The sequence below is a fragment of the Phasianus colchicus genome, chromosome 12 (genome assembly GCF_987193195.1).
Source record: "Phasianus colchicus chromosome 12, bPhaCol1.hap1.1, whole genome shotgun sequence".
Taxonomy (NCBI): Eukaryota; Metazoa; Chordata; class Aves; order Galliformes; family Phasianidae; genus Phasianus; species Phasianus colchicus.
The window spans coordinates 9353550-9372765 of NC_143447.1; the positions used below are offsets into that span (position 1 = coordinate 9353550).

General features: G+C 40.4%; 1 protein-coding gene across 1 annotated transcript; it reads right to left on the minus strand.

Annotated features, from left to right (window-relative positions):
- Nucleotides 1–5130: 5130 nt before the first annotated feature.
- On the minus strand, nucleotides 5131–18585 carry LEO1 (LEO1 component of Paf1/RNA polymerase II complex). The gene is made up of 12 exons (XM_031616568.2): nucleotides 18442–18585; nucleotides 17276–18001; nucleotides 16902–17009; nucleotides 16085–16179; nucleotides 15278–15423; nucleotides 14666–14750; nucleotides 14236–14330; nucleotides 13830–13964; nucleotides 13146–13281; nucleotides 12621–12807; nucleotides 12253–12350; nucleotides 5131–9275 (listed from the first exon to the last, which is right to left on the minus strand). Exons 1-12 carry the CDS (start codon nucleotides 18497–18499, stop codon nucleotides 9171–9173), a joined length of 1974 nt encoding a protein of 657 aa, XP_031472428.2. The 5' UTR covers nucleotides 18500–18585; the 3' UTR covers nucleotides 5131–9170.
- Between the last annotated feature and the right edge of the window lie 631 nt (nucleotides 18586–19216).

Genomic DNA, 19216 nt, shown 5'->3' on the forward strand with positions numbered 1-19216 from the left:
AAGTACCATCTGGAATCGCGTCCCAAGAAACATTCTCCTGGTAGACAACCTGTGTACTGCTGAATAATGAGGATGCGTTTCAGAAAGACAGAGCACATCTGTTGGTGATTTTTTTTTCCTGTTTGTTTCATGGGTTTTTTATTTGTTTGCTTGCTTGCTTTTTATTTAAAATGTGATCCCACTCTCCATTAATTACATTTCCAAAGAGCAAAATGCGTCTCTTAAACTCAGCTGCATCAAACCCCCGTGCGCAAGGCCAACACAGAACATATGCTACAGATGCCTCCTGTGCCTTTGCCTTTGTGCAGTTATGCTCCAGCTCTGCCCCAGGGGAGGAAGTTTCCTGCAGATGGGCAGTGGCTGGAAGCACTGCAGCTCTCAGGGAAGCCCCTCTGGCTGGATTAAACATCTGCAAAGAGCTCTGCCATTTCTCAGCTTTCAAAACAACACATTTTCATCCATCTATTCCCATACAGCCAAGAACTAGTTTTCAGAGCAAGGGTGGACATGTGAACTTAGAGCCACATATTGCCAAGACGTTATGGCATCTAGTACTGAGAAGATATCAGGAGAAATATCCAAAGTTAATGTACATGTACACAGAATTCAATTAATTACTACAGAGCTTCAGCGTTTCTCAGATCTCCTTGAAATTTAAAACTCTCCCACTTTTTGAAACACATATGTAACCTGCTGAAAGATCCATCTGAAAGCCAGACCCCTTCTGAATCAAAAGTTGTCCAAGTGCCAATTTACCTAGAGTATCTGAAATCCATATTTCCTTTTGAAATCTTACAATCACAGGCTTAAAAAGTAATGTCTGTTTGCTTCTCAAATTCAGGAATCCCAGAGAGGTATTGTGACTCCCTGCCTATTTGCACCCAGTAGCAAGAATATTTCAGATTTTGATATCCCCATAGTTGAGCTCCATAGCATGGAATGCATTTAAACTACTCCCCAAGATCTCCAATCCAAACATGACATCTTGGTTTCCTGACTGTTCTGAAAAGTCTGAACGCTCATCTCTAGGTTCCTTGCAACGCAAGCCAACCCACCTGCACACCCTGAATGATGTTCCGTAACAACAAAACACATTTGGGCAGGAAAATCTGAAGAGATTTAATAGGACGCTGTGCAAGAAATGCCCCCACTGTCAAAAAAGAAGAGGAGAGGAGGGATACAGGAAGGCTCAAAAGTTTACAAAACATGCCTCATTTGTTGACTTAAAGTTTCCTTCCAATCTACCTGGGAATTCCGTCTTTCACAGCAGATGGATGTGTTTTGGCTACTTTCACACAGTACTACACACAGCAATATGAACTATCCCTTGTACCTGGATCAGCAGCTCTTAACCTTTTCCAATGTCAGTTCTAAGAGGTCTCCCGCACATCTCAGTCTTTCACAACAGGCCAGCTTTTCTTAGTTATGCTGTGTGGGTCACTTGCAAAGAAGTTCAAAGAGAAAATCAGGTTTAAAACCACTGTTACATAAATCTGAGGTTTAATAATACAGGAGCAAAGGTAGTAAATAACTAAGAAAAATTGTGGTCCTGAGGTCCACGAGCATCAAATGACAAAATGGCTCAAGCCTTCAAACTAGCAGTGCTGCATTCATAGATTTAGCTTTCCCCAGCATCTAGTAATGTCATGCTATGGAAAGATTAGATCCTAAGGCAGACACACATATGGTGCTGCCTGCTAAATGCTAGCAGCTACTCCAGAGTCAGCGTTTGGGAAAAGTATGAGAGCCAGTATAATCCTATTTAGTTCTGAAAGATCAAACAGGGTTGGTAAGAGGGTAACATATCCACAGATTAGTGAAATGTTCTCAATTTTAGCATGGTCACTTTGAGATCATGTGCAGAAAGCACTTTCATCTAGAGATATACAGTTTTTGACCGTATCCCAGACAGATTAGAATTATATGAACTTCTGAATGTCACATTTAAAACCTGGAAATGGTACTCATAAAACACCATTCCCTTCTATCTATCCCTCATACAAATTGTGACTCGCTTATTGAGATGGGAAGGCTGGCTCTCCTACAGCCATATGCTACATAAACAGAGGGAACACACCATTTTTCTTAGCAGTCAAACCCTCATTAATATCCTCCATTTTTTGTAAACAAGATCAGAAGGAGCTAAATGGTTAAAGATATTATAAAATGCCAGTTGTTTAAACAAACAAGCCCATCCTGGTATTATCTACAATTAATTCTTAGAGAATGTGAAATGATGCACTGATCCAAGCGTCTCACAGCTCAGCAGATAGCTGCCTGCCTAGCTGAACACACAATTAAAGCTGTTAACAGTTCTAAGGAACTTCCCAGAATTTGCTGTTAACAAAAAGCTGAGACATAAAACTACCAAGTCTTTCCTCTTAGTCCCTTGTGCTCTGCCACTGCCTTGAAAACAGCAGTATAATTCAGGTCACAACAGAGAAGCCTTCACTCAAGGCAACCACGAATGAGTGGCTTCCAAAAGAAAAAGCTGTCCACAAGACTGAGCTGTCTGCTTGCAGCACCTACCCACATCACCAAAGGGCAAGAAGGAACCCTACTGAAGGCCAGGAATGAGTCTTCCACCACTGCCTACTCCAGAAGCATAAAATCACTGCCAGTGGAGATCCTGGGGAAACGTTATCTAAATGGTTACAGCACACACATTCCTTGTGATCAACCAGAGAAGCATTGTAAGTAACCAAAACAGATGTACAGATGTTACTTGCATGATAAGAACACAGGCAGGCAGAGCTGCAGAAAACTCACTCAGCCAACATCAGGCAGCTCCTGCTATCCCTGAACATTCCCCTACCCGGTATAATTGAGTACATTTAAACACAGACACAAATAGTTTAATATCCAAACAAACATCTGTATTTATAGCAGTGTCCCATCTAACACGTACACAGAGTGAGAGCAGCCAGATCGAGACAGCTGGTTGTCAACATAAAAATCTATTCAGTGTTTATCCCACTACCCGTGACTAAGCATGACTGTACGAGAAAAAAAGTACTCTTGTGTTTTGATGAAGATATAACCCCATATTAGGATACTTCGACTCAGTGAACAGCAATGTCTTAAGAGCACTGCGGTCAACTGAATTTCTCTTCCCTAAACTAAAGGTTAAATAAGCTGGGAGAAACAGACAGAGAGACATAAATCACTTTTTATAAAACTGCATTCCTCACTCAGGACAGTGTAACGGGCAGCATTCAGAAGCTGTTGATGCAGTACCTATATTGCAGGTTGCTGGCTCATTCTGTACGTTCTCAGAAAAGTTTCAATATGGAGCTGAAATTAATACTGACTGGGACCAGGCATGTCATGGAACTGCACGCTTTGCTGGGTGCTGAAATGAGGACCAGTTTGTCTTGATAACTTCAGAGGATGGTAATAAATTCCCCTATTTTCTATCGAATACACTTGTCTATCTTTTACTTCCAAGCATGCTTTATTTGCACATCCTACTTAAAACCTCATTTTCTCAGGGAATCTGATCCCCCCTCTTATCTGAAACAAATAAATCTCCTGTTTCTATAGCAATGCCTAATCACATAGTGACAGGTCAAGGCTTCAGTTAGCATTCTACTAGACAACACATCTCTTCTAGCCTTTTACAAACATCCATAAATACTCACCAGGGTCTATAACACGCTCGATGCCACCCTCATTAGATGAATAGACAGATTTTGTTCCTTACGACATCCTTCATATCCTTGACTGAGTTCTTAAAGTTCACTGGGCTAGGGATCCTGTGTGTTTATTCTGGAAGCTATTTCATCTCTGCAATTCTTTAGCTTAGACTGGTTATCCTCACCATAAGCCCAAACATTTTTGAAAGTGTCTATCCTGCCTGTAAATCATAAATAAGGTTCAGTAAAATGGTTTAAGAGTTCCAAGAAGAAAAAAAGGAACATTAGCTACATCACAAGATAATTCACAGAACTGTCAAATAGAAAAACAGACACACACTTTTAGTCAGTAAGCTAACACTCTGCTATTTTTGTCTTTGCTATTTAAGCCTCTTGTTTCATCATCAGTTGTGAAGCTGTATCACCAATACTTTTCAAAATGATTGTAGGAATTCTGCGTGTTTTCTCCAAGGGAAAAATGTTCTCATTTCCTTTCCCAAGCAACAGAAAAAAAAAAAAAATGGAGTGCCAAGACAGGAAATTCAATCCAATCTGACACATAACAAGTAGAAATGAGGGTATGGAGAAAGGATAACAACTCAAGTTGTGTTGATGTTAATGTGAAAGATTTATCTATCTACAGACAGATACATGTCAGACTCTGGATTACATGTTTCCCTTAAACCAACCCTGATTAACTTGCTTGCCAGAAAGAAGAAAACCTCTAGCATTGTAAACTGCTGGTGGCTGAGTTTTTTCCAGTTACTTCTGTGAAGGAAAAAAAAAGAAAGAAAAAACAACCCACCATGTTTTAGCCACGATGCTTTGGCTTGATCCTTTCTTATCTGCTGTGGGATGCACTCCTCCCTTCACAAACAGTATAGTCTGAGTAGCAGTTTATTTTAAGCTGAAAAATAAGACTGGGAGATGACAAGCTCACATAGTTTAAATACAGTTACCTTATTCCATATTTGTAAACAAAATTTGATGCTGCTGGCATTACATACAACCAGCACCAGCACTGGACTTACAGCAATAGTAGGTTACACATCTCACAATACAACCCTCAGCCAACCAAGCAGGACAGCTTCCCAAACATGAGCACCATGTACAAGTGCACTGAACACCCAAATGAGAGATGCTGATTACTGCCGTGGCCAAAACCTTTTTATTTCCTTTACATATGAAAATGAGAGTGGCCCTTGAGTATCCATGCAAAATTAAAAAAAAAAAAACAAAAAATGTTCATTGTAGAACTCAACAACGAATCCTATTCTAAGAGCCCATTCTGTATAGAATTTGTATCATACCCCTTTACACTGACAAAGAAGGAAAAAAACCACCAGATAACTGACAAATCATCACACTAGGATTAGTGTGTCTTTTCCAGTTACGTTATGAAGGATTGTGAGGAGAACAGGAATAGCATGAAAACACAAAAAGTTAATTCAGTCATAGGATAGAAAAAAGAGGGTGTGATAGTTGATACTTTCACTGTTTTTTAGGATTTTATTTATGTTTCATTTACAATATATGAAGAATACAGTGTATATATGACTCCATGGCTATCAATAACTGCAGGAATGCCATTCTTTCCCAGAAAATTTCATAATAACTCAAAAGACATGAGGTCACTTTAGTTCGTAAACTGGTTCTACAGTCTCTCATTTCTTCACAAAATAATGGAGAAAACAAAGCAACAAATAAAAACTTTCTAGTTAAGTTTCCACTTGAATAACTTCCCCCCCCCCCCAAGTATCAGTCCATTACAGTTTTGAAACCATAAAAACTCCTTTAGAAAAAAAAAAGTTAAAAAAGTCTTGTGAAAGGATTTTTTTTTTTTTTGTCCAATTCTGTCTGAGAATGATTTCAGCAGGGATTTACTTAATTTTATGTCATTTTCTCAACTACTTAAGCTTATATAATTCATCAGAATGCCCAAGAGTTTTAAAGCAATTAAAGAGACAAGCTAGCAGTCAACAATTGTTTCAGCTTTTCTGTAAGTCTTTCATGTCCAGACAAGCACTAAAAAACCCCCAGCTCAAGTGAAAGGGCATCACTAGGCAACACGAGGTGTTAGTCACATTGCTCTCCACAAGCACTTCCAAGTCAAGCCACAGGCAAGTGTCTCAGTGTTACAACAGCATAGCTAAATTTCACAAATCTAATATGTAGAACTTCTCATAACTAATATTAAAAGAACATTTATCAGAAACAAAACCTTCTCCTTCTTTCCATGTATCAATCTCTATGCATTCAGCACAGTAACACTCAGCTTGACCAGCAGCATAAAGCTGTTAGAGAAAAGCACTCCACTAGAATGGGCTGACACCATGGGCTCCTATGCCCACTGGCTGAGAAATAAATACCTATGACTTCATTGGAAAGTCACCATCTCATATTTAACACATTCCTGTGGCTGCAGCTCCACATCTGAGCCAAGTTAAAACTTGCTGCCACACACAGAACTGTCCTGTTCTACTTCTTGCACCACCTCCAGTCACAACCGACACACCGATGTGCCAGCTGAGGCAGCTACACCAGTAGAAAACTATCAACTATCTTCTACCAGGTCAAGCTGTTTTTCAAAAAACAGTCAAGTAAATGATCACACCTCTGCTGAAGAGAGCATCCTCCCACCATGCCCCCTGATGTCCTCATGACCACGCCAACTTACTGGGCTGGCTGCCATGTTCACATGGTAGCTGTTGGCCTATCCGGCACAAAACTCCAGCACAGCAGAAAATCAGTTTCCTGGGTGTTTAGCAAATTCATTCAGGTATTGCCAAACCTGCTGCTAGGAAGAGAGGAGGACTGCATGGGCAGCTGCACCCTTCTGAGGGCAGCCCACGATCCATCAGGCTTGCTGTAGCATGAAAACTGTGTCAACTTGCTAGGATGGAAGAAAATGCTACTCAGTGCTAAAAAGAAAACTCCAGTTCAGCAATTGGCAAGTACACAGTTGAACAATAGACCTGAAACAACAAAACCATATAGCTAGGAACACCTTTCAGCGATGGTTTCAAGACAACTTATCCTACACTCTACCACTAGCCAGAAAATCTAACACTCAGCTCATTATCAGCTCTTCAAACAGATTTTTATTTTTGGAAATTGTTCAAATCATAACCTTTCTGGAAGAATTACTCTGGACAGTTTGTACAAAAGTAAATACAGTTCATCTACTTGTTCGTCTTACACATTTTAGTTTCAGCTCCAGATTTCTGATTTGGGTAAGAAAAAACAAATACAACGTGTAATTTCACATACTTGGAGGCTGGGAAAAGGGAGAACAAAAAAACTATGTCTATGAGTGAAACAAAGCTGTACATCACACTCCCAAGCAACAAATACTGTGGATAAGACAAAGTTTGCTCAAGTGACTTCAATTAAAAGGTGATTGTTAAACCAATTTAGGCTGAGAAAACACATTCTAAAATTCCATGTTCTAATAAGACTTTAAAAGAGCAATTGACAAAAGAAGACAGTAGAAAAAAACCACTTCTTTTAATCTTTTAAATCCACAAAAGCCTCATTTTTGGAAGCTAAAATAGCCCACTTACTAAGTAAAGGCTTAGTCAGCATCAAACCTGTAAGAGTGATTAAAACATTTTCACTCTTCGGAATATAGTAAAAATAACCAATGCTTTAATTAAACTGACATTAAGCAAATACATCAGCAGTGAAATGGTGGTGCATTTCCATACACTTTGCATTGCTGCTCAGGAGGTATCTGGGAGACTTTGACATGAAAGTCGAGCATCCACATAGCATAAGAAACAACTCCCTTTTTCTACAACTGGCTTCTTCCTGAGCAGGTTACAACAGAAATGCAGGTAACCACACGTGAGAAGCCAGACTCCCAGCAGAGGTCTAACCTAAGAGGATTACAGGGTCAAAATTCGAGCAGATGGAGAAAGGCTTTATCTGCACAGAGCAGAGAGGCAGAAACTCTTAGAAACAATTACAAAACAAAAACAAGAACAGTTTCTCAGGCACTCAGACTTCAGAGTAGACATTTTTCACTTTGTTTTCATATTTGCAAGTGTCTACACCACCGCAGTCAGCTGCTGAGCAGAATATATTAACGCGTGCAGAGCTCTGTGCTCTGCAGCTAGAATGCTTCCCACACCTTCCAGGCAGGAAAAATGGAGGTAGAGTACTTCAGTAAACTGTTTGCCTAATTATACATCTCAAAGGAAAGACAGCCAGGTTAAAAGCTGTAACTCAAGTTTTTATAGAAAAGCATAATTCATCTGGGCAGGAGAGAGATGAGTAACATTTATTCTTACATAACTGTTAGCTACTTTATCTTACGAAACATAAATCCACACAGCAAACTTTCCATAGCACCACTCAATGCATTTAAAAAGGCATTAAGCTATGCTTTCTGCTTTCTTCCTGCTGTCTCTATGAAGTTGCAAGCCTTCTAGACTGTCAAAAGCCAGTTAAAAAACAACATAGATAACATGGAAATGCTATCTCACCAACAAGGGAAACTACACGTGGGAAACATAATCTTAAAGAGTGGAAAAGATGAGACATTTCTTGTAGCCTCTCATTTTGCAATCTTATTTGCATAATCAAATAAGGTGTTTAAAAATAGCATAAAAGCAGCAATGATTCTGTCCACAATATTCTCCTTCACCATCTTTTCAGCCAACAAGGAACAATAGGAAAATGCATCAGAAGGCTTGTATGAGATTACAAAACGGTATTACTAGGATATGTATTCACAGTGTGGCTCACTGCAGTTGTTAAAGAAGTCTTTCATGAACTTGGAGAAAGTCATTAGCTTTGTATAAACAAGTGCTTCTATTCTGACATTTACATCGTGATGTGATTGTTATTAATGCTAACATTCAGGTAAGACATGGATTTTTGTTCAATTTATGAAAAAATAAACATCTTATGTGGTCGGTTTACTATTCTAACTACAGAAACTTCACAGTTTACTCAGAGTAGACATGATAAGAAATACATTCAGTCAAAAAAATCAAAATATAACAGCATAGTAATGTATGTAGTATGTCCACAGCCAGCAGTGAATAAGGAAAGCGAGGAAAAAACAGTATGGTACTGTACCACTCGTATGTCATTCCAAATCTTCTGTACAAATGGTAACCTTCACCTCCATAACTTGTCTGGGAAAACTTACAATTTAAGCATTCTATATGAAGATTATGGCTTCTTCTAATAAACTCAGTAAGACCACTAATTTATTCCCTTTTATTCAGTCGTACAACCAGTTTGTACTATAGTTTTCAAAACTGAAATGTACTGTACAAGATTTAAAAACTGGTACTGTGATGATCCCCATTGCAGCAGCTGCTGCAGTAAGATAAGATGTAAAAGTATCAGAAAGTAAAAAAGAAAGAAACCAACTTTTATTCACACCAGAAACACAAATTTCAATGGAATTTTCCTTTATCAAAATAACCCCATTATGGCTACTTACATCTTTGCTGTAAGAGAACTGTACAATTTATATATAAATATGTATATATAAAAAGCAACTTTAGTGCTCCCTCAATGTTAATCATCATCATCTTCCTCTTCATCACTGATGACATACTTCTTATGCTTCTTACTTGCTTTGTCATCATCCTCTGCTTTTCTCTTTCCAGAAGGCTCCCCTTCCTTAAGGCAAGAAAGGACAAAAATTAAAAAAATATTCAAGCTAAAATAAAAAACAGTAAAATTATTTGTTCTAGTCTTTCCAGCTCATGCCTTTGTAGTGCTGCACTTCATTGATCAGCATTGGTTCCAGTCTCAGACCCCAAACCAAGAGGGTCCCCAATACAGTTGCACCTCCGTTTACCTCAGTGGGAATGCATCAACACCTGCTTCAAAATTAACTACTGTGTAAGGGTCATTTATCTCCCAATCTGGATTTATGGCATGTGTAATATCACTATCAGCAGTTATGAATTAAGGAGATAAGCTTAACATTTCCCTCAGATTCCTAACACTGGGGTTCTACATATGCTCTTTGCAAAGAAGTGCTATTTATACAGTGACAAAAGCCTACAAGTCTTATGACTATGGATAATTCCTAGAATTCGTAGGGAAATTTTCAACACAGAGAAGCTTTCTCTTCCGACAGTCTGGAGAGCTCAGCTGTCAGACTACTGATACTTGCAAACCTTAAGCTAGAGCTACTGAGAGAAAAACAAAACAAAAAGCCCATGAATTGGCAGGTGTTTTTGTCTACCACATTCTGGCGTAAAGGAAAAAGATTGATAAGGAACCACTAGTACTAAGAAACAATCCCACAGCTTACAGTCCTAGAAGTACAGCGTAGGAGGCTTCAAAGGGCTGGTCATGGGAACTCCAATCAGTGCGACTTCAGTTACTCAGAGGAATTCACAAAGAACTTGACATGAGCCGATCACTTGAGATAACTTACAGCCTGTTTTGTTGGTTTTTTTGCTGTTAAAGCCCCTCACACCATTTAATTCAAATGCTAAAATACAGACTCTAATGCATGAAGCAAACTAAAATCTAGTGTTTTCCTACAGATCATAGAATGGCCTGGGTTGAAAAGGACCTTAAGGATCATCTAGTTTCACCCCCCTGCTGTGGGCAGGGCTGTCAACTACTAGACCAGATAAAATAGAATTCTTGTCAATCTTAAAACTTGAAGAAAAATGTCTAACTTGGTGACACAGGTCTCGTCTTTGCTGTAAAATCAACCCTAATAGCAAGAACAGGTGAGTGGTTCACAATGCAGAGTTCTAAAAGAAATACTGAAATTATGTAAAAACTATTTGTGAATTTAAGAACAGGCAAAAACCCAAGTAACAGATTCTGATTAACCAAGTAGCCTACAACACAGGCCCAAATTGCTTCAGGTTACCTTATCAATATGTAGAACTCATCATTTCTTCCTGTCACACTATTTCTAGATAATCTCCTGTTCATAACAACACTGCAATGACTTTTTGCAGGCCAGGTGACCAGTTCCTAGCACTTAAATACAGAGCCAACAGTTTGATTGTTAATCTAAACACATTTATGCCAGTTCAATTTAAATCAGCCTGCTAGGCACCACTTCGATCCAAAGTGTTCTGAAGATACTTGTTCACACTACAGATCATTAATTGCGAATGCAAAACTCACCAATTTTGACATAAAGGATGAGTGGCAACTCAATTAGAATTTAAAAAGAAGAGTAACTTTGAAAATACCCTCAGGCATAAGGAACCTAATCTCCCCTTCCATTAGTTAATTTTCTTTATTAAGAGCAACACACATTAATTGGATTTTAAGAAGCAGCAAGAGACAACATAGCCTTTCTAATTACTTATTATTCAAAACATTTTATTTTATATTAATGTTGAATTAGAATGCTGAGAATCTGAATTAGGAAGGAAATTTAAGCATGGAAAACAAATTAGTATGGGTGGGAATCTCAATCACAGCTACTTCCTCAGAACGTTTGTTCTCTTATAATTTAGCTGGGCTATTGTTACAGACTCACCTTCCTATGTGCAGAATATCCTCATTAATTACAGTAATGGTAACTTGCCACATGGTGATAAAAGGTATTAATAACAGAGTGATGTTTTCAGCATTGCTAACCAACTGTCAGCAGGAAAAAGATCTGGGCTGTGCTGTTGACTGACAGCACACAAAAGCAAGTCCAATGTTTCATATATATAGATACTGTACTTTCAGTGAGCATGAAGGAAGTAAGTTGTGAGCTACTGGTTGGGTTTCATTAAGTAGAGCTGCAGCACCCCTTTGTGGTTCTGACAGGAATACTGCCTTTACAGCCTGCAACTGTAAAATGGAGGCTACCATTCTCAAGCAGCAGACAAACACAACTAACAAAGCCTTTCTTCTGGGAGAATAGAATTGCAAAATCCTGATGTTGCTATATTGCAGACTAACAGCTAGCAGTGTCTTGTCTGTAAAATAAATCTACTAGCACCAACAGAGCTCTCAAAATTACAGTTTAGTCTAGCGTGCTACATGTAACTAAAGGAAAGTGCCTGAAACATCTAGGACAAGAGCTGAGATAATTTCAATAGTTAAAATAATCTCTTAAGGGAAACGGTGATATAGAACCAAAGTTGAACAAAGCATTGAAAAGCATTCCATAAATTAACAATGACCTACCCAAACTTCTGTTTTTAAACTTCTGTACATTATTCTATACATAAGCATTTAATTAAATAAAATATAATTTACAGTCAAACAGGACTGGAAGATTAATCAAACCAGCATGTCAGTACAAAAACACCTCCTGTAACCTACAAGTAGGAGGTAGTAAGAATCTAATTAAGCTTAGGAGACAACACTGCAAAAGGGATCTGGTATTAAGCCTTTTTCCTCTCTGCATGATTTTGTTGAAGTCACTTTACACTGCACAGCACCTGCTTTTCTGTGCAATCAGCAGTAACAATAAGGATCTCCTTCAGGTATCACTCAAATCTGTGAACTAATGCAGTAAATAAGAAATAGGCATGAATAATTAATCAGCCTGCCAACACAAATTTTATGCTAATCACAGCAAAACCGAAACTACAAAAACGTCAGCTTTACAAACTGTATTAAGTGCATGTTCCTGACTGAAAACAAGTAGCTATTAAAGAACAAAGTCATATTTTACCTCATCACTAGTAAGTTTCTTTGCCTTGAGTAGTCTTTGCGTTTTATCTTCATCTGAGCCTTCATCACTGTCTGAAGAGTAGATTCTAGCTCGTTCCTCTACAGAGAAAAATGAGAAGATAAATATTTATCTGAAACTGCTGAGAAAAAGACAGTATGAAAAATACTCCTTGTACATTTAGTGCCACAAAAATCAGACAGGATCTAATCTGTATATTATTAAATGAAATAAACGTGCATGAACTGAACTCTCATCTCCTCATGTATCAAATTAAGTGGCAAAATATAATCTTATCAGGATTCTCCCATGATATAAATCCACCTGAATTACAAAGGCCCTACTTAACTACTGGTAAGGTTTATAATTACCTCTGATGCCACCTTTGTATCTGTTTTTGATAGCTGCTAGACTGATTGCATCATCTCCCTCATCCTCTTCTTCATAGCGATCTGGTTCTAAATAATTTGCACTCAGACCACGCTGATGCTGCTTCTCCCTCATTCTTCGCTGCTGAGATTCTCTGCGAATGGAAGCTCTTAATCTCTCCTCTTCTTTCTGTCCAAAGAAAGCAGCAAAATATGAAGGATGAGTCAAACATAATAAAAATCGCGGTAGTCTACTGTAGCTTTTAAAATCCTCTCACAGCAGTGGGAAGAGTGCATATAATTCTGATTTTTTTTTTTGTGATCTGTAAGATTAAGCTGTTTCAAAGAAAAAAGCTGCAAGTACAAGCAGCACACACAGCTAACAATTACTACTTGTTACTCTAAAATACACTGTTTTCCAGAAACACATCAAATGTTTAGAAATGTTCAACTACATTTCAGTTGTTTTTTTGTTTTTTAATGATTTTAGATTAAATCAGCAGATAAGAAAGTTCCATGTCAGAATACCTTAATCATTTCTGTGCGCTGAGACTCCGGATCACGACCTGCCATTGGCAAAATACGAATTTTCTGGGTCTTTGAACACCTATCTGCCAGAGACAGAGTCATCTTCCTGTGGGTGGCACTGTCTGTAGAGTGTGGCCTGATGGAAAATTGCTTTGGGTTAAATACTTATAAAAAGAATCTATCCATTTCCAAGTGACAATCACACAGCAGGTGTACTTAAGATTTGAAAGATTAATCTGCACAAAAATAAAAGCATTACTACTATTGTGCACTGTAATAGCTACTGGAGACATCACTTCCTCTCTCAGCACCCTGTCTGCAGTCCATTAGCAGCCTAAAAAATCATCCTCACATTTCACTTCAATATCCCAAGTCATAAGCATCACCCTGATAGCCGCCATTCTGATTCAGATGGAGACCTGCCCTTCACAATACAAACTGAAATACATTAAAAAAGTAAATGAACACACGTAGCCTTGGTACTGCAGTGAATAACAAACACATCAGCCTTTCAAACTGGGACATCCAGCTTAGGAAAAATCTTTCCCAAACCCTCCAAAAATAGCACATTCTTAGTGAACAGTTGAGCTCTGAATGCTTACTAATTGCTCTCTCTCTATGTACTAGTTACAGTACTTAATTGCAAAAGTAGTAGCACCATTTGATGTAGAACATCATGTTTACCTGAAGGTTAACTTTGTCTTGAAAACAGCCTGTCCTTGCAGACCGGTCCCTTGTCTGATAAACAGATGGTTGTGATCTCCCTGCAGCGGTGCCTTGTACACATCAAAGACCTCATTTCCCAAGTGGAGAGACATGCTTAAAAGAGATTAATGTATCAGTTACTTGATAAAGTCACTACAGTCTACTTTTTGCCTCATTTATAAACAGTGAAAGCCTTCACGTTTCCCTTTAACAAATAGCCAATAACTATACTTCACTTGCAAACAAAGCAGAGCAGAACATTTTCAATGCACTGAGACTACACTAATTTTTGTTGCACGGAACAGTCAATCAGTTTTGCATGCTACAGGATTCCACTGTGAAAACAGGAGCTGTACTCCTCCAAAAGCAAAAAGTTTAAACCAACCTTCCATCCGACCACTTGACTATCCGGGCATTGCTTTCTCTGATCTCATTCCCTTCCTCATCTCGCCGCATCCGCCACCGTATTGTGTTTTCTACCTGTCAGAACAGCAACTTGTTGTTAAACTCATAGTGGAATACTGTGGTAAAATACACCCTATGCTGGTCAAGAATGACAGCTAGAAGAGCTATATAATTTGCCATGTGATACAAAGAGATGAAGGTGAAAGGGGTGGCTCTTACAGGAGAAAGGAAGTTGTTAACAGGTTTTTTTTAATTTGTTCTTTTTTTTAGCATTACTAAAACACAGCAATATTCCTCAGCAGTGAACTCATCCATACCTTCGTAACTTAACTCATAACACCATTACAAAACACCTGAAATAGACTTCAATGAAACGTGGTTAGGTGAGCATAGAGCATATATGCTTATACCTTGAGTTTTAATCTCGTTCTCCCTTCTTCATCAAGCATCTCCTCATCTTCAAACTCATCCTCATAATACTGGGGATCAAATGGTCTGTAATAAATTATACAATATAGTATTCATTCTTCTAGAAGTTAATCCAGATTATTCTTGTGCACAATAACAGGTACTTGAAAGGTTTAAATTATACACTGCACACAACAGGAGGCACTGCAGCTGCGAGGCAGCCATTTCTGCAGTAATGTAATTTACTGCATTGACTCTGCTCTGCAGGAGGCCAACCCAAGCATCTTCACCACCATCAATTACAGCCACTTTAACATTCACACCCTCTCAATGGCTCCAGCTAAAGAAAGCAAGTCTGCGTCAGAACAAAATGTTTCCTCAGTATCAGGATAAAGAGGTCAGGGTTAAGTCTGGAAATAAATGCAGGTAATTTTATAAAAAGGCCCACTCACTAGCCTACATCTTACTGACCTATCCTCACTAAAGTGTGCACCTTAATGTTAACCATTTTAAATACAACCAATATAATTAATTGTACTACTAAAACAAAAGCAAAATATTGAAACACTAAAAAACCCAACAACTTATCATCTGCATATTTAATATAGAATTACCTGGGTTCCACACTGAGAAAGTTGGGCAGCTTCACAAAATACAAATCATTACCCAAGTCTGTGTTTACTTTTGGTATTTCTACCTCTATTCTTGTCTCTGGAATAGGCTCTTCCTCCTGCTGTTCTTGGCTCAGCCCATTCTCATCCTAATGGCAAAGAAGCACAATAGGAGCAAAAGTGAAAAAATATCAGTCTGACTGTTGCTGGAATAAGTGCTTCCATTTTGACTGAGAAAAATTCCACTGGTATGTAGAGAGAGATCAGGAAGCTTCTCATAAATGCACTTGAACCTTTTCAGTAAAACCAATCCATTTTTATATGACACTGAAAGCCATTTCAAATACCAGCGGGAACTTGAGAAAACAAAGACAGAATGGAAATAGCAAGAGAGCTGACACAGCTTTCAGCAAGGAATGAAAAAATAAGCGTGGGATAAGATTTAAAAAAAAATTCTTAAGTATCTTCAAGGCTCAAAAAGAAAATATTTGTCAAACAGCTGTAAGTAGGGTACCAAGAAGACCTGTGAATTTGTATTTCTCTTGATGACAATCAAAATGTAGTCAGTGTATTCTTTTTTCCAAATGGAAGAAGTGGAGCAGGGCTGGGGGAAGGCATGTCAACATATCTAATATTGCTATGCATAAAACTCCAATCATTATTTTAGCTAGGGCAAGATTATCTGTAGATTCTTACTTAACACTGTTAACAACTGTTAACACTTTTTCCATTAAAATATTATCAAACCCCATTGTTCCAGATCTCAAAGTGAAATAGTGGTTTCATTACTTCAAAAGTCAGCCTACTCACAATGGGCTGTCCTGGAGTTGGTGGCTTGTCTTCCCCATCGCTCCCTGAAGAAATGTCATCTGCTCCTCCAAACAGGTCCATGACGTCTGCGTGTTCTGGAGGAGAAAAATGACTGTTTTAAAATACACAAATATGCAAACATACACGCCCCTTCATGCAAATACAAACACAGAAAAAATAATCCTTCACTTTTATCACCACTTAAAATCACCTACAAAGTTTAAGAATCTCTAATTGTTATGAAGCACAGACTATTTTTATCGTACAAAAAAAAAAAAAAAAAAAAAGATCTTCCTTGTTTTGAAGCTGGAGAGTCAGTGCTTTCCTGGAAAGGCTCTATTATGGAGAATCCAGATGAAAATTGGCAACAGACAAATCAAGAGTTAAAGTTCATCCTTTACTCAAGTGTAAAGTGTTTAAGTATACATGACAAGCAACCTCACTGCAAACTCTGGAAGTTTTACTTCTCATTAAAAGCAGCATCTTCTCTCAACCAGCAAAGTATCAGGGTTTCTCAGGCTCCTGTGATAAGATGCACCATGAGCTCTGACAATGGGGTGTGAACCAACACTCACAACAGAAAAGCTCTGCCCCTCGTGGAGAAAACTGAGAGACGACAAAGCTAAAGAGAAATCACCAGGAGAAATACAGCGTGTGCCTCCTCACACTGCATCTTTTCTGTGCCGCTCTGCTGTGTCCATGGCACTGCAGTTACATCACAATGTGAATGCTATTGACTGTATCAAGTATCACAGCAGACAAACGATGGATTTAAAGACAAATGAACCAAAAGCCAACAAACGAATCCCATCTTTACCTTTCTGGCCTTCTGTATCACTGTCCACCTCTGAATCTGATGCAATTGGTTTCTTTCGCTTCATTCGCAAGACTTCATCTTCACTATCGCTGCCTCTTGCAGACTCTCCTAAAAAGCATAATTATTCTCAGCAGACTAAGAATTCTGTTTTACATATTTTAAAATTCCTTTTATTAATCAAGTTGTTTTAGATTAGAAGTAATTTAAACACTGTGTAAAAACAAAACAAAACAAACTAACATTAAAAAGATGCCCATGTTTGAAAGTTATGTGATTAATGTTTAAGACAGAATTTTTCAAGCCAATGTAAATGAAACAACAGAGAACAAACCAGGCTGTAAGAAGCAAACCATTACAGCTGCACTGGATCCTACCAGATTTATGCTCCTGCTCCTCCTCATCAGAGTGCTGGGCCCTTTCGTCATCGTCAGAGTTCTGCATCTTCTCCTCATCGGAGTGCTGGGCTCTTTCATCATCGTCTGAGTTTTGCATCTTCTCCTCGTCTGACACCTGCGGCCTCTCCTCGTCATCAGAGTTCTGCATCTTCTCCTCGTCCGAGTTCTGGAGCCTCTCCTCATCATCAGACATTTGAGGCCTCTCATCTTCATCAGAGTTCTGAGCTTTCTCCTCATCGTCCGAGTTCTGCTGTCTCTCCTCATCATCGGAGTTCTGCTGTCGCTCCTCATCGTCTGACTGATCGCTTTTGTCCTCCTTGCCCCACTTCTCATCCTCCGAATGGGCTTTTTCTGAACCGTCTCCCTCAGAATGGTGACTGCCCTCATCAGACCCGTGTCCCCTCTCATCCTCCTCGTCATCATGAGCGGCTTCTGAAGCGCTGTGCTGGTCCACGTCCGACTGATCGTTGTCTTCATGCTCAGAGTGCCCCGAAGCTTCGGAGCGATTGTACGACCTCTCGGAGTGGTTGTCACTGCCCGTGTGATGGGAGGCTCCTTCGTCCTCGCTGTCATCTCCAAACAGCTCCTTGTTGCTGGGCTTTGCTGCCTCCCGCTCGTCATCCTGCTCGCTGTCGCTGCCCGAGGCGTTGCTGCCGGAGCCCACGTTCTCCTGGTCGGAGTCGGAGTCTGAGCCGGAATCGGTGTCTGCAAAACAAACACCGCCTCTCAAAGTTAAGCCGTCCCTACGAGGGGTCAAACAGGACCCAGGCACGCGTTACCCAACAGCAGAACTCCACGAGGCACAGAAGTTACCCACAACAATAAAACATTTACCAACGACGACACAAAGAACGGCCACAGGTACCGCTGTGTTCGGCATGCCCAGCCATTACCTAAGATTCTAAAGCTCTGGAAGGAATAAGCCGTTAAACAAAGCAAAGAACTCTGAGGCAGTGCCCGCTGCCAGGCGCTGCTGCACCGCTGTCCCTTAGGACGCCCGTAACCACCTTTCACCTGTGAAGAGCACGGAGCCGGCGGGCTGCACACCCCCACCCCCGGGCGGTAACCCGAAGCCCCGCGTTCCGCCCTGCTCTGCCTGAGGGTCTCGGGCGGGACAGCCGGTACACGGCAGCGAACGGCCGCACCTTTCTGCTCGGCCTCCGAGTCGGCGTCGCTGCCGAACAGCTCCTCCATGTCGGCCATGGCGGCTGCACGCGCCGGCGCCGCGCGGTGACGCGATACGGAGCGCCGGGGGCTGCATCCGGGAGGGGGAGGAGGAGGAGAAGGAGGAGGAGGAGGGAGGGCTCCCTCTGAGCTCCCGCCGCCCTCTTCCGCCTCCACAGCGCCCTCAGCTGCAGCGCGGTGCGAGGTGTGCGCGCCCAGTGCGCGGCGCGCTGCCATCTTGTGAGGCGGGAGCTCCCAGCTAAGGGAGAGCTGAACCTCCACACCGCGCCGCCTCTCCCCCCAAAGAAGTGCATTTTAATAGTTTTCGTACCACACTTGTATGAAATGTTTGATCTAAGGCCTGAGCAGCAGAGTTAGCTGGGAATACAGAAGTAAATCAGCACAGCAGCGTTCGCACGTTCAGCAGCACCACCACGTCTGTATGGGATGCGCCCAGCTCCCTCTGTCAGCTGCCTGGCCGCCTCCGGTCACATCAACTGCACCGCTCGGTGTGGCGCCATCTGCAGATTTGCTGAGGGTGCAGTCAATCCCATCATCTGTGTCACTGATGGAGATGTTGAAGAGTACTGGTCCCAGGACAGACGCCTGAGAGGCACCATTCCTCACCAGCTTCCACCTGCACACAGAGCTCTGACCAACCCTCTGCCAGCAACTATCCAACCAATTCTTTATCCAACTAGTCCAGCTTTCAAATCCATGTTTCTCCAATCTAGAAATAAAGGCACGGTGCAGGAC

Bases quoted from the DNA above. Each gene is read 5' to 3' on its own strand.
- LEO1 (XM_031616568.2), bottom strand. From the start codon at position 18,499: ATGGCCGACATGGAGGAGCTGTTCGGCAGCGACGCCGACTCGGAGGCC. The intron at 17,010-17,275 runs GTAGGATCCAGT...TATGCTTTTTAG, and splicing joins GGAGCAGGAGCATAAATCTG to GAGAGTCTGCAAGAGGCAGC. The intron at 12,351-12,620 runs GTAATTATAAAC...TTTTCTCTGTAG, and splicing joins ATACAAAGGTGGCATCAGAG to AGGAACGAGCTAGAATCTAC.